The sequence below is a fragment of the Petaurus breviceps genome, unplaced genomic scaffold, assembly GCF_028583685.1.
Source record: "Petaurus breviceps papuanus isolate PSGF00001 unplaced genomic scaffold, PetGlider_PUasm1.0 186, whole genome shotgun sequence".
Lineage (NCBI taxonomy): Eukaryota > Metazoa > Chordata > Mammalia > Diprotodontia > Petauridae > Petaurus > Petaurus breviceps.
The window spans coordinates 34,998,794-35,014,725 of record NW_027185798.1 but is presented as its reverse complement, the minus strand read 5'-3'; the positions used below and the strand labels follow the sequence as shown (position 1 = coordinate 35,014,725).

The following is a 15,932-nucleotide window of genomic DNA, read 5'->3' as shown; positions in this document are numbered from 1 at the left end:
AGAAGGATCTTGTGATTCCCTGGTCAAGATTCAGAGTGGTCATATATTCAGAGTTCCTCAACTGCTCAGATATAAAGGCTCTTTTTCAGTCCAGGGATGTGTGTGAAGTGTATAGTTGATTCAGGCAGTCAGAGCCCAGTCTCTTGTTCTTTATTTCTCTGCTTTTGTTTTCTCTGAAGTTCAGGGTACTGACTTTTCCCCTGAACTAATGAATGTAATTTTAAAAAGATTGTTGACCCTTTGAACAGCTATCTTTCCTAGTAAAGCAGATCTAAGAACCTGTGCTAGCAGCCATCCTGGGTATGCCAGTGTGGTTGCCCCTACAGGGGAAGAACCTGGAAATGTATGGAACAAGTCATATATCCAGTACTAAAAAGGGTGGCCAGGGGGGCTGCGTCATCAGGGGAAAACCAAATTTCAGTAAGAGCTACTAAATGGAAGGAGTGAGGGATGATTAGATTTAAGATGAAAGGAAATTTGTTACCTCTGAAAGACCATTCCAGAGGGTACATTGGAAGGGTTGGGTGGAGTTAGGATGAAACTGTGAGGTGGAAGGGTTGAAGGGGATTAGAATGAGGAATTGAGTGGTAGAGGGTGAGTATGGAATGGGGTTTGGATGATAATCTATAGGAAGTCAAAGTCACTGAGATTTGAAGGGTATGACCAGGTGTGAGAATGTTCATCACTGACTGGAGGGCACTATTCCTCTCCCCTCAAAGGACAAGTTCAGATGGAGATGGGAGCTCTGAAGTTGAGGGGAGGGTTGCTTTCCTTTGCACTGGAGGTTCTCTATATTCCAGAGAAGGGATATCCCTATATCCTAGGAAGACTGGGCTGACAGCAGGAGGCAGAGGATGCCTTGTGCTGGTACAGATTGAAGTGGTTGCTTAGGGGCAGATGGAAGATACTTGGCCCAGCCTCCAGCAGCCTTTCCTCAGGAAACACACTGCACCCAACATTGTTATTATTAATTATCCCAAATAAGTTTGCCAAGGTAGTGATACATTATATTAGTCTCTTTTCCTACCCCCACTTCCAACCTCACCCCCAAACACACTCGCAACTTTGAGTTGTGGAGGGGAGAGAAGAGGAGGAAAATGAAAGAAGAGGTAAAGGTCAAAAAGGAAAGTGGGAAAGGGCCTCAGGAGGAGTAAGATAAAATCGACACATGAGCAGCTGGGCTGCTGTCTTAGACTCAGACTCATGCCCAGCATCGTGGACGCACGGCTTCAGAGAACAAGTGAGGACCCACTTCGTTTGGTTTTCCTTCGACAACTACAATGATGTCATAGCCCCCTGAGAGTTTTCAAAGTGGTCTCTTATCAGTGACTGCATCAAAGGCCTTTAGGGGGATGAGAAGCACAACCCCTCTGAGGCTTTGTTTGACAGTAATAGAAGTATGAGGACAGTGGTAGAAACATCAAGGCATCTGAGCCTTGTTCTCTGCACTGATCAGACATATGAAGAATTATCTTCAGTTGTAGTATAAAAGGGACATTGACAGGACTGGGAAGATTTTTTTAAACAGCAGTTTTGGGGAGAATACAGGGTTTTGGTAGACTAAAATCTCTATGAATAGACAGTGTAATACAGCAGACAAATAATCAACAAGCATTTATTAAGGGGACAGCTGGGTGGCACATTGGATAGAGAGCTGGCCCTGGAGTTAGGAGTTCAAATGTGACCTCAGAAATTTGACACTTATTAGCGTAAGTAGTGACTCTGGACAAATGGATGCCAATTGCTTGCGAAAAAGCAAAAGCAAAAACAAAAAACCCAAGCATTTATTAAGTGCTTATTATGTGTCGGGCATGTAATAGAATAAAGAAAAGAAAAGAAAAAGAAAAATTGTCCCTGCCTCCAGGAACTCACACTATAGTGGTGGAAATAACATTGCAAAACTTTGTATGTGTGAGACATGGAAAGTAATCTCAGAGGAAGGCACAAGGAGTTGGGTTGGAGGGAGGATGGGGAAAGGTCTGCTGAAGGTAGGGCTTTAACGGAGTCTTGAAGAGAGGAAGAGGCAAGGAGGAAGCATATTCAGAGCTAGTGAAAAGACACTTTGGGGATATGGGGTGTTATATGCAAAAAAGGTCAAGAAGGCCATTGTTGCTGGATTGTAGAGTATAGACTGAGAAAGAAGGGTCCAGCTCGTGGAAGACTTTAAAAGACAGGATTTTATATCACATCCTGGAGGAAATGGAGAGCTACCGGTATTGGAGAGGGGAGAGGCAGATGGTGATCTGATCAAACTTGTGTTTTTAGAAGATTACTTTGGCAGTTGAGTAGAGGATAGGTTCAAAAGACCAGCAAACAAACCAGAATGCTATTTCAATAGTCTAAGTGTGAGGGCCTCCCCCAGGGTAGATCCCACATAAGAAGATAGAAAAAAGGGTTATGGGAGATGTTATAATGACAAGATTTGGCAACAGATTGGATATGTGGGGTGAGTGTGAGTGAGGAGTTGAGATTTATACCTAAGTATTGAGCTGTGATAACTGGGAAGTGGTTCCCTTGACAATAGTAAGGACGTTTGGAAGAGAGGAGGGTTTTGGGGAAAAGCTACTAAGTCCAGTTTGGGATATGTTGGAGTTGAGATAGCTATGGGCTCTCCAATCCAAGATGTCTAATATATAGCTGCTTATGTGAAACTGGAGATCAGGAAAGAAGTTAGATATATAGATCTGGGAATCATTTGTATAGAAATGATAATTTGAGTCTATGGGAACTGATAAGATCACCAGGCAAGATAGTATAGAAAGGAGGAGAACCCAGGGAAGAGCCTTGGGGATCACCCATGATTAGTGAACATGACCAGGATGTAGATCCAGCAAAGAAGACTGAGAAGGAGTGATCATACAGGCAGGAAGAGAACCAAGAGGGAACAGTGTCACAAAAGCCAGAGTACCAAGAAGAAGGTGATTGATGGTGTCAGAGGTTGCAGAGAGGTCAAGAAGGATGAGGATTGAGAAAGGGTCATTAGATTTGACAATTAAGAGATGACTGGTAACTTTGGAGAGAGCAATTTCAGTCCAATTACGAGATAAGACACTAGATTGCAGAGGGTTTAGAATGGAGTGAGAAAAAAAGTGGAAATATTGATTAGAGATGGCTTTCTCGAGTTTTCTCATGAAAGGAAGGAGAAATACAGGATAATGGCTATTGAGGATGATTGGAGAAAAAAATGGAGATCATGTAGCTATGATCATGTATTTGAAGGTCTCTCTTATACAAAAAAGGCTTCTGTAAGAACCCAGAGAGCAGAACAAGGAGCAACAATGGATGGGGGGCGGCTAGGTGGCGCAGTGAATAGAGCACTAGCCCTGGAGTGAGGAGGACCTGAGTTCAAATCCAGCCTCAGACACTTAACACAAAAACTAGCCTGTGACCTTGGGCAAGTCACTTAATTCCAATCGCCCTCCAAAAAAGAAAAAAAAAGGAACAATGGGTGGAAACTTTGAAAGCAAATTAAGAGTTGGAGTAAGGGGGAAAAACTGTCTCTGAATTAGAGCTTTCCAGGAGTGGAATGGGTTGCCCCAGTAGGAAATGGGTACATTGCATGGAAGGTCTGCAAGCAAAGACTAGATGACCGCTTGTTAGGTATAGTAAAGAATGACTTCTTTTCCTCGTGTAGGTTGGACTAGTTGGCTGCTAAGCTCCCTGCCAGCCCTAATTCCATTATTCTCTGACTTTTAGAGTATATCTGAAGGAAGAGACTCAAAGCCATGTTATATGAGGATATGTTGATGGAAGAAGAAAAGACTTAAGGACTGACAGAGTATTACCAAACTTGAGAGAAAATTATTAAAGTCAAAGTATTATACAGAATATCATGACTTAGTTGTATAAAATATAGTGCTCTAGAACAGAAGTATAAAACATGCAGCCTGCAGGGGCACAACACTCCAAAATAAAATTTAGTTGGGAGATATTTAACAAAATAAGTCAAAATACAATAGAACAGAAATAATGTTAATATGTGGTTTTCTTTTTTTTCCTTTTTGGAGGGCAATTGGGGTTAAGTGACTTGCCCAAGGTCACATGGCTAGTTAAGTGTTAAGTGTCTGAGGCCAAATTTGAACTCAGGTCCTCCTTACTCCTGGGCTGGTAATATGTGGTTTCTAAGTCAATATGCAGGATAGTTGTATAAAACTTAGTGGTCCCATTTCTATTTGAGATTGAAGCTGCTGTTCTAGAAAACATTTAGAAAAACTGGGATCAAGATCCCCAGGTTCTCACAGATTTCTCTCAAATGGGCTTGAATGTAATTTGTTCCTAATTCTTGGCTATGATAATAGCTTTTTAAAAGCACACTGCTGAGGAATGTTCTGGCAAGGAATCATGCCAACAAGGAGTAATGATGTTGATGCCAGCCTTTAAATATCTGAAGGCTGTCATATGGAAGAGGGATTAGACTTATTCTCCAAAGCTCCAGAGGGCAAAAGTTTGACCAGTTTGTACAAGTTAAAGGGAAGTAGATTTCTGTTTAGTATATATAAGGAAGAACTTAGAGAGTCCATTACAAACTTACATAGCTATTAAATATAACTATTAAAACTATTAAAAATATAACTATTAAAACTTTCCAAAAATAGAATGAGCTGCCTTTTCAGATGGTGAGTTCTCTGTCAGAGGTTATGTTTGAGCAGATGCTGAAGTGTATGTGTAGGTGGTGGTATAGAGCAAGACTTCATAACCTGGGGTCCACAGACTCCTTTGGATAGATTTTAGGGAATCTGTGAACTTGAATGGGAAAAAAATTGCATCTTATTTTCATTAATCTCTAACTGAAATTTAGCATTTTCTTCAATTATTAATGTAGGCAACAAACCACAAGAGTATTAGGCTTCACTAGGTTGCCAAAGGGATGCACGATATAAAAAAGGTTAAGAACCTCTGTGTAGTAGAAGAAACAATTGATGGAAATGGGAGGTTGCATTAGATTGAATTAACAAATATTTATTGAGTATCTAATACATGCAAGGTATTGTGCTAGGTGGTGCAAAGATACAAAGAAGACTAAGACATGGTCCCCCTATAGCATCCTTCTCTGGGATGTTTCCCCAGAGGATGGCTACCGCCCTTGGGTTCAAGGGTACCCTATTAGCTGAACTAGTAAAATTATAGCTCATGCCTTCCCACTGGTAAGCTTACCTTTAAATAATTAGCCAGTAGATATAATTGCATAACTCCAAATAGCCATGACCAAAGAGGTTCAGAGGAGAGAGAAATCCTTTCCTCCCCCCAAGAGGTGAAGAAAGATCCATTTTTAGAGGCTAGGTTCTTTCTTGACTGCTGGTTCCTACCTCTGCTGACTGAATTGCTTGACAAGCATTCTTAAAGATGACTAGGGGCATGACTAGTTTTCTATTATTAAATGACAAGCTACACTTCCTAGTCTATCAGGAAGAACTTCAAACTTCATAAAGAGGCAGCAGAGTGTTAACATCTTGTTAACACATCAATACTTCCTCGTCTTTTTAACTCACCCCTTTTCTTTCTGTGATTATATTGATTGTTGCACTTAGTTGAATGCCTCATTACAGCCTAGAATAGGGGAAATCATTTAGTCAGGGACTAACTCCCTCCGCCTTGCAACACCTGCATTCAGGAAGTTTATTTTCTATAAGGGAAAATAGTACATGAAAAGGCTACAAGCCAAGACCAAAGTGGAGGGAGTGTTGGTACATGATTTTCTGTTTGCAGATAATTGTGCATTCAGTGCAACCTCTGAAGCTGAGATGCAACAAAGTATGGATCAATTCTCAGCTGCTTGTGTTAATTTTGGCCTAACAATGAACACCAAAAAAAACCCAAAACTACAGATGCTCCATGAGCCACCACCACACCATCCCTATACGGAACTATCAGTTACAGCAAATAGAGAAGTTTGAATGCTGTGGATAGGTTCACTCACCTTGGTAGTGTACTTTCCAGGGATGTACACATTGACATGTACACAAGTAATTATGATATGAAGGAGAATGGGAAAATAAATGAGGGGTACAATATGCTATTCTGCCACTGAAGAGGAAGAGTTATGTTTGGCTCAGGAAACTAGGAAATAAAAGTTTATAGCAGAGATGGCATGTAAATTGGGCTTGAAGGGAGGTTATAATTTCAAGAAGCAGAGACAGAAAGGATGGGTATTCTAGGCTCCAGATCAGCTCAAATGAACATTTGAGTGAGAGTCAACTCATTACCAGCTTTGTAGCTGTGAAGTCATCAGATTGCCATGCTCCCATCCCTGTGAGTTAATATGGTCCATAACAGTCATTAAAAGCCAATAAAATCTTACTGATGCAAATGGAAATCTAAGGACATCTCTTGGCAGGTGGGCTCCCTTTTGCTAAAGAGGAAACTCCAAGTCACCATATTTGGAACAAACCTAGGAAAGAATCATCTGTAAGAGCATTGATAGGATCATAGGCCTAGGGTTGGAACCTCTTGCCAAACCTCACATTTAACAGATGAGTAAACTGAGTCTCAGACAAATAGAATGGCTTGCCAAAGGTTCCCACAGACAGTAAGTGGCAAAGCCTGGATTTGGGTCTGGGTCTGATGATTCCAGATTTTGGGTCCTTTTCCAATGTATGATCCTGCCTTCAGAATTTGGTTTGCTAACTTCAGATAATTGCAGGGTGTTAAGTAGCTTTGGGAGAAACTAATACAATTTTTATTTCAGACCGGTCAGATCTCTTTCTAAACCTAACTAATGATTCTGGGTGATCAAGGAAAAAATCCTAGAAATGTGAAAATACTGATTTTTAATAATTATTCTATAATAATTTTAAAATTTAATAAATTTTAATAATTTTATAGTGATTATAGTGATAGAAACCTATTTATAAATGAACTGAGGAGATACATCCTACACACTGGTCCACAGATACATGGGTACATATTTATTTGGGCAGAGGGGGTGAAGAGTTTTTAGTGCTTCAGGATTAACTAGGGAAAGTTGGTTGGCATAATAAGTGGAATTCCTTAGAGGTGATTGCTAATAACTAATTGGTGAGAAAGTAAAGGGACAGAGTTTATTAGAGGTAAATGGAAAATTCACTTATTCAAGGAAAAAACAAAATCAGGTTATAGGATGGGGTTAGGGGAAGACCAGCCATGTTCAAATAACACATAAGATCTAGATGCCCTAATGAATCAGGAGTTATACAAGCATACCTCAGATCTATTGTGGGTTTGTTTCCAGGCCACTGCAATAATGTGAATATCACAATAAAGCAATTCATCTGAATTTTTTTTGTTTCCCAGTGCATATAAATGTTATGTTTACTCCATAGTGGAGTCTGTTAGGTGTGAAATATTATTATGCCTAAAAAAAGTATGTAGCTTTAGGTAAAAAATACTTTATTGCTAAAGAATGCTAACCATTGTCTGAGCCTTCAGTGAGTCATAATCTTTTCACTGTTGGAGGGTCTTGCCTCCATATTTATGACTGCTGACTGATCAGGGTAGCTGTTGCTGAAGGTTGGGGTGGCTGTAGCAATTTCTTAAAATAAGACAACAATGATGATTGCAGCCTTGATTGACTCTTCCTTTCACCTGAACACTTAGAGGCCATTGTTCGGGTGTTAATGAACCTAATTTCAATATTGTGTCTCAGGGATTAGGGAGGCCTGAGGATGGGAGAGAGGTCGAAATCATAACACATAATATTAATTAACTAAGTTCACCATATAATATGGGTGGGGTTTATGGGGCCCCAAAACAATTGCAATAGTAGCACCAAAGATCACTGATCACAGATCACCATAACAGACATAATAATAATGAAAAAGTTTGAAATATTGTGAGAATTAGCTAGATGTGGCACAGGGATACAATGTGAGCATATGCTGTTGGAAAAATGGGGCCAAGAGGTCTGTTTGACCTACAAACCTTCAGTGTGAAAAAAAACAAGCCCACAGTATCTTGAAGCACAATAAAATGAGGTATGCTTTACAAGGCATTGCTGGAGTGTGCAGCATGTGCTGGGATGTTCAGATAGGAGAAGAGAGGACAAAGATTTACAGCTTTTGAGGCCTGGATGCTGCTTAAAGGCTCAGAGACACAGACTGTGTGCCAGATCACCAGGGGCTTTTTGGTGGCCCCGGCCACTACTCTTAACTTGGTTCCAATATGCTAGGCATTCAGTTCTACAGGCATAAAGTGTTTACCAGGAACAGGCACTACACTAGGCATTAGTGACATAGAGACAAAAGTGGGCAGCAGTAAGTATCTGCTCTTAAGTAAAGACCTTCCATTCTCTTGGGGAATCCATGAGGCACATGGGTAAGGAGATATAGGATCATTGGAGGAAGAGGAGGAGAGACCCCTAACAACTAGGGAGAATCAGGAAAAGCTTTCTGTAGGAGGAGAGGTACTTGAGCTGAATCTTGGAAGAGATTAAGGCTTCTAAGAAGCAAGAAGTGAGAACGGGCTTCTAGGTGCAGGGGACAGGCTAAGGGCCCACAGACAGGCTATGTGGCTCCAAATGTGGAGAACAGAAGATGGGTCAGTTTAAAAGTAGTATGAACTATGCCTATGGAAAGTATTGCCTGGAGCTGGATTGTGAAAGGCTTTAAAACCTGGGCTGAGGTTGCATTTCTGGGAAGATGGTGGAGTGATTTTACACACACACACACACACACACACACACACACACACACACACACACATAATTATTTGTGTCTAATGGTAGTCATCTTTAGGGCAGGGTGGTGGGAAGGAAAAAAAGAAATTTACATGATAATTTTATTATATATTTAAAGGAATAGCAAGTTGTACATAGTAGATTTGCAGTTTCACATACACATCTTTCTTTTATTATATTGTGTTGTGGAAGTGCTTATTTTATTCCATAAGTTAAAAATAAAATAAATAAAAATTAAAAAAAACAAACCCAGCCTGAGGAAGTTGATCCTAGAGGCTGTAGGGAGTGACATGGTCAGACCCGAGTTGAATAGATCATTGAGAGAAGGGGAGAGAGCTTGAAAACACACCCCCCACTGTGTGAAGGGAGAGGATGGGACAGATTCAAGATAAGCTGCTGAGGTAGAATTGACAAGACTTTAGCATGTGATGGGTATGTGGAGGTGAAGGAGAGGGAAGAGTGGAGCATTTCTCCAGAAGTTTCAAACCCAGGGGACTAGGAATCCTTTTTTTTAAATGGAATTTATTTTAACATTCATTCTTTTAAAAAGAATTGAGTTCCAAATTCTCTGCCTCCAACCCTTTGAGAAGGTAAGCAATATGATATCAATTATACATGTGAAGTCATACAAACCATATTTCCATATTAGCCATATTTCCAAGAAAAAAAGCAAGGAAATCTAAGTGAAATATCCAGAGAAAGAACTGATAGAGTCTAAATGCAGATCAAAGCATGTTATTTTTACTTTTTTGTGTTTTTGTTCTTTTGATCTATTTCTTCTTTCACAATGTGACTAGTGTGGAAATATGTTTTACATGATTGTACATATATAACCTTTTTCAAATTGTTTACCATCTTAGGGAGGAGGGAAAGGAGGGAGAAAAATTTGGAACTCAAATTTAAAATTGAATGTTAAAATTTGTCTTTACATGTTGGAAAAAATAAAATGCTATTTTTAAAAAAGGAGAAATTAAGTGGAAAAAAAGTAGAATTAGCATCCTCTTAAAGTAGTTTGTTTATTATTCAATGACTGTTTTATCCTACAGGGTTCCTCAAGGCCCTGGATACTTCCAGGATGACCCTGGAAATACAGAACTGCCATTCATGTATGTGCCTAGAGGTTAGGGAGGAGGAGCTAGGGGAAGATTTAGCTCTCTAAGCCTGATTGACTTTACCTATGGTCCACTTGCTGTCCCCTATATGTAAGATTCCCCTGTTGTGCACCCTGCCTGGAATTCTCTCTCTCCTCACCTACTTCTAGCAAAATCGATACCTTTCTTGAAAGTGCAGTTTTTGTACTGTAGCTAGAGGAGGCCTTTCTTTCTTGGGCCCCATCATTTGTTAGTGGTTTCCTTCCAACCCCCATTACTTTGTTTTGTGTTTTTTTTATATATAGAATACAGGCTGTTGTGATATAGAAGAAAACTGGCCTGAGTACTAGGAAGGTATGGGTTCCCATCTTACTCCTGACACATTTTGGCCATAAGACCCTGTGCCCTCTCACTGATTTAGTTAACTCTCTCAAAGATGGTGCTAGCCTGTACTGGTGGAGGGAATTTCCTCACCTGGGTATTTCCTATAGTACTAATGAAATTACAAGAGACAGACCCTCTCCCTATTTTGTATAATCCTATCTACGTACTTATGCTTTAACAGTATGTAAGTGTCTTGAGGGCTGAGATTATTTCATTTGTGTCTGTACAGTTTAAATATTTAAATTTTATGTTCTGTTCCACATTCTCTGTCTGTCTGTCTGTCTCTCTCCATCTCTCTCTATCTCTCTCACCCTCTCCCCATCCATTGAGAACACACACACACATACTACAAACACATATAATCAAAGCAAAACAAATTCTCCCATTGTTCATCTCAGAATAAAAAGAAAAACATTGTCTATCTTCGCCCTGAGTCCCTCAGGTCTCTATCTGGAGGTGGCTAGCATGTTTCAGCATGAGTCCTCTAGAATTATGGTTGGTCATTATGTTGTTCAGAATTTTTTTTGTTTGTTTAATTTAAAAGTAGGTGCTTAATTAAATACCTGCCCAAATAAATTGACTAGAACCTGTTTCTATTCTTCCTCCAATTTTCTTTCACATTTTAGATCAGCAGAAAATTTTGCAAATCCTATTTCCTTATAGACACACACCCCCTATTTTTCCCCACTTTAAATCTACTTCCCTTAGGGAGCATTAAGTTCCTTATTGATCTTGCTGAGCAGCTGAGATAGCCCTACTCTTCTGGGCACAAGGAAGGAGGAAACCTGAGCTGTTAATAGAGCTAAAGTGATTTCCCCCCCTTTCCCTGAGGAACTGCTGGTACCACTGTTAACTTTACATCCATCTGAATTGACCTTTTTGCCCTGCAGTATTCTTATTGATTGACATTGGGTAAGCAGCAAGTTAGGGTAGGGATGGAAGCAGAGAGGCATCCAACAGGGCTGCTTTCAATCCACTTTGACCATATGTTCCACATTAAGTCATGCTTTGTACAGATTCACCCAATCTATAATGTATAATCTCAGATACAGTGAGTGAGGTCATGTCTAGAGAGCATGAAAGCTACTGAGTTCCTTGGAGAAAGGTCTAATGTCTGGTTTGGTTAAATATCCATTAGAATATGGAGTTGTAAAGTTTTAGAGCTAAAAATCAGCCGTCTTATTCCATCATTTTACAGAGAAGGAAACTGAGGCCCAGAGATTTAAAGTAGCCAGCCCGGGTTCCCTTAACGGCTCTCTTTCTCTCTTGTGCTTTCGGTGCTCCCAGTGCTCATGGGAGTAGGCATTTATGTGACCCTTTCTTTTAGAGCTAATGCATCCCTAGAAAATGTGTCTTAAAAGCTGATTGTAGTGAAGTTATATCCTGACTTTTTAAAGCTATCTTGATGAGGTGTATCATCACTCAGGGAACGAATGGGGATGTGTGTGAAAGATCAAGTAAAACCTAAAAGTGAGGAAAAGATTTATACGATTTATACAAAACAAGTCTGTAGTGTGCTTGCCATCAAGTCTGTTTGTATGATTTCATCTGGTCTTAATTAAAAACATCTTTATAAACACCAAATAAAATGAACATTTACATATATAGAGTGGACCAGAAAAATGGGATTATGTATGAAACTAGCAATCTCTATTATTGTCATGGTAATGGCTTATAAAATCTTCCCTGCCCATTAATAGATCTCAGGTGGAGCCCATTAAGGGAAGCTTGCTTAGGGGATGCTTGCTTGCAGGAAGGCTTTCACACCTTTTGCTAATTTCTAATTAGACACTGAGTCACAGAGTTGTGATGCCTTCTGACACTGAGAAGTATATGTATACTCTGAGTGGGTATTTTGCTTTGGAGGCTAACTTATGAGAAGGAACTTGTGATTCCCTTGTCAAGATTCTGAGTGGCCTTATGTTCAGAGCTCCCTGACTACTCAGATGTAAAGGCTCTCTCAATCCAGGGATGTATGTAAAGTATAGAGTTGATTTAGGCAGTCAGAGCTCTGTCTGTTGGTCTTTATTTCTCTATATTTTCTCTGGCGTTCAAAGTATTGACTTTCCCCCTGAACTAGTTAATGTAATTTTAAAAAGATTGTTGACTCCTTAAACAGCTATCTTTCCTAGTAAAGTAGATCTAAGAACCTGTGTTAGCAGCCATCCTGGATATGCCAGTGTGGTTGCTGCTACAATTATGTATAGCTTGTTTTTCCTTTTATGTATATAAATTCAACATGTAACTTTCAAAGCTATCATTCTTGCCTGCACTTCCTTCTTTTCTGTTTTGTATATTAAAAAATAATAATACTTCAATGTCCCTTTTTTACTTACTTTTTTCTTTTTGGGGGGAGAGGGAGTCAATCCTTTTTCACCAGCTCCCTTTTTGTTGAACTAGTCAATAAGTAGCAACAATTTGACCTTTATCTTGTATGCCCTCTGAATTTTTTATGAGGAAAATGGCTAATAGGTCATTAAGGGAGAAGAAAGGGAAGCAGAGAGCCTAGATGAGCCCCAAACTGGTTAAGCTATGGCATGCTTCTAGGTCCATAGTTCTTACTTGGTCACTGGACTAGTATTCTTTGTTAGAAAGAAGTGATGTTTTTATACTGAATAGACTCTCACCTGGCTTCCCACCTTCAGCATTGGTACCAAGGTTGATTATAGATATCTGACTGGATAATGGTCTATATGTGTCTCTGGGTGTGTGTGTGTGTGTGTGTGTGTGTGTGTGTGTGTGTATGGGTGTGTGTGTTTAGAAAAGTTTAATTTTTATGTTTAGAAAAGTTTACTAACACTTAGAACTAGCAGTATTTTGAAATGTTGGTGTACTATGGAGATTGGCAAAGGTAATAGATAGGAATAATATTGAGGGGTTGTGGGAAGATATATACCTCAAAGAGGCCACAGAGAGAGAGAGAAAGGTCCCATAATAAATCAATATGTTTTAGCAACAATTTTTGATAGAAAAAACATTGGTAACAAAGCAGATCCCCACTGCTTGAGGAGTGGCCAAATAATTTATAGGGATGAACTATGTTAGTAGTGTAAAGAATAGAAAATAAGAAGATTCAGAGAAACCATGGGAAACTCCTATGAAGTGATATGAAAGGAGAGCAATGTTCACAATGACCTCAAAAATGTCAGGAAAGCAGTGCTAAAAGATAACCAAACTCAGATCAATGCAATGATGGATTTGGGCTCCACGTGTCTCCATCCTCTTGGTAAGAAAGGTGGTGGATTGCAGATGGAGAATGAAGCATACGTTCTCAGACCTAGCAATTGGGTCATTTGTTTTTGCTTACTGTAAGGCTCAGGATTACAAATTCTAAGTTATAAGGCCAGATTTTAATGGGGAGGATATTAGTGTCAACAATGTTTAAAAAAAGAATTTAATAAAAGAAAGATGATATAGTGCCTTTTGGGACATAGATAAGTATCTAACCATTCATTTCTCCCCACAGGGATTATTTTTTGGAGGATGATGGAGAAATGGTGCCCAAAGCAAGTCATGTAGCAGGTAAGAAAGGCAAAAGCGCTTGCCTCTCAGTTCCTTGTGACCCTGTTGCCCATACTTTCAATATCACCAGCAGCATTTGTACGATCACCTTAAGGGTTGTGAAGTACTTATAAATATTATCCATAAAACAATCCTAATAAAGTAGGAACTATTATTATCCTCATTTTTGTTGTTGTAGAGTCATTTCAGTCATGTCTGACTCATCATGACCCTTTTTGTGGTCTTCTTGGCAAAGATATTGGAGTGATTTGTCATTTCCTTCTCCAGTTCATTTGACAAATGAGGAAACTGAGGCAAATGTTAAGTGACTTGCCCAGGGTCATACAGCTAGTAAGCATCTGATTTGTACTCAGGCCTTCCTAACTCTATTCACTTCTAGAGCTCTATCCATTTAAAACAATTGACTGATAGTCTTCTCCTGGCACCAGGTTTCACATATATTAGGTATTTAGGAAAGGTCTCTTAAATATTAACAGATCTCTATAATGTTTTAAAGTTTACAATATACTTTTCTCACAACTGTCCTGGAAATTAGGTTGGATAAGTATTATTCTTATTTTTTTTTTTGAGAGAAAACATATTCCAATAAGTTAAGTGCCTCATGCAGAATCAGAGTGCACCTGGGTGCAAATCTGGGTTTTCTGACTCCAAATATATGACCCTCTCCACCAGACCATGGTGGCTTTTAGAAATAGCTCACTTTATAAAATGCTTTATGGTTTTAAAATGTTCTTACCTGTTTGATTCCTACAGTAGCCCTGTTAGGTAGGTAGTAAAAATATTATTCTCATTTTCCATATGAAGTAGCTGAGGAACATTAAATAACTGACCCAGAGTCCTGCAGCTATAAATAGGAGCTCTGGGCCCCACACCCAAGTCATTTGACTTCAAATCTATTGTATTTTCCACTCTACTAGGCTTTCTCCCGTTTGTTGAATGAATGGATGTCTCCTCATTTGGGAGGAAGAATAGAGAGTTGATGGGAATGCAAAATATCATTTGTTCCATCAGCCTTTCCTCAGTGTCTTCAGCATTCATCTGATTCTGATTGAATTATGGTGAGGGCAGACTTGTAGTTTATTAGCAGTTGATATATGGGTTGTATTTGTTTCTTTAAGAGATTGTGTTCATGGAGAATGATCTTGATCCATGCCTACAAAAAAGGGGGAGATTCAATTCAAGAAATAATTAGGGCCTACTATGTCTGGGCAGCTAGGTGGTACAGTGGATAGAGTCAGGAAGACTCATCTCTCTGAGTTCAAAACTGACCTCAGACACTTTCTAGCTATGTGACCTCAGGCAAGACTCTGTTTGCCTCCATTTCCTCTTCTGGAAAATGAGCTGGAGAAAGGAATGGCAAGTCCTTCTAATATCTTTGCCAAGAAAACCCCAAATGGGGTCATGAAGAGTCGAACATGACTGAACAACAGCAAATGTGGGGGCACTGGTTAAAGCACTAAGGAAGAAAACTCATCCTGCTTTTAAGGTTATTGATTCATTCAGCTTTAAAAATTCTATTTATCTTTTTCATTTCTTAAAGCCCGAGGGTGTTACATTAGGTCCTTACCCCCTTTGCCCTATCTCTTCTTCTCTTAGTGAGTGCCATGTTTCTGTTGAACCCCAGGCTGCAAAGTAGACCTCTTCTCTTGTGGCCACCACCCCCTTAACTTCTGACCTTCTGCATGCCCCTGGGGGTCCAAGCTTCTCTGGGTAGGGTTAGCTTGGGTGTAGCTCTGAGCAGTGCAATCCTCGGAGGTGTTCTGTGGATGTATGCCCCCCTTCCCACCAGTAGATCTGCCCAATGTGTGTGTCTCTGAAAAGTGGGACCCTGCCACTTAGTGGCACCAGTGCGTGACTCGGTGTATGCCAGTGAGTCCCAGACATCCTCTATGCTCCACTTCTCATTCTCTGTAGGGAGCATCATAGTATAAACAGAGTTTTAACCCACCCTGATCAAATTCTAAAAAGGGAGTCCTACCTGCCCCCTCTCCTTTCCGCCATTCCTCAGTTCTACTACCTTCTCTATTCTCATCTGAGCCAGCCTCCTTGCCCAGTTCCCTCCTGCCAATGCCAAGCCCCAACAGGTGTTGTGTTGATGATGAACAGGCCCCAGGCACTTCTGCACCCCCTTCTGGGTGCTTCTTAAAATAGCTGCTCTGGGCCCAAGCATGTTCTCCGTGGCAGTGATGCTGGCTTAATGACATCAGGTGAGTCATTTACTTTCCTCATTTGTAAAGTAATGGGGTTGGGCAAAATTATCTGTAAGGCTGCTTCCAGCTCTCACA

The 15,932-nt window shown here is 40.0% G+C and overlaps 1 protein-coding gene across 2 annotated transcripts in view; it reads left to right on the top strand.

Moving 5' to 3' along the window:
* The window catches only part of PDE4DIP (phosphodiesterase 4D interacting protein), a 273,714-nt gene that overhangs the window by 52,796 nt on the left and 204,986 nt on the right, over positions 1–15,932 (top strand). For both annotated transcript variants that reach the window (XM_069090199.1, XM_069090202.1), the window contains exon 2: positions 13,592–13,647. In XM_069090199.1, coding sequence (XP_068946300.1) covers positions 13,592–13,647 — 56 coding nt within the window. The remainder of the gene's footprint in view (positions 1–13,591; positions 13,648–15,932) is intronic.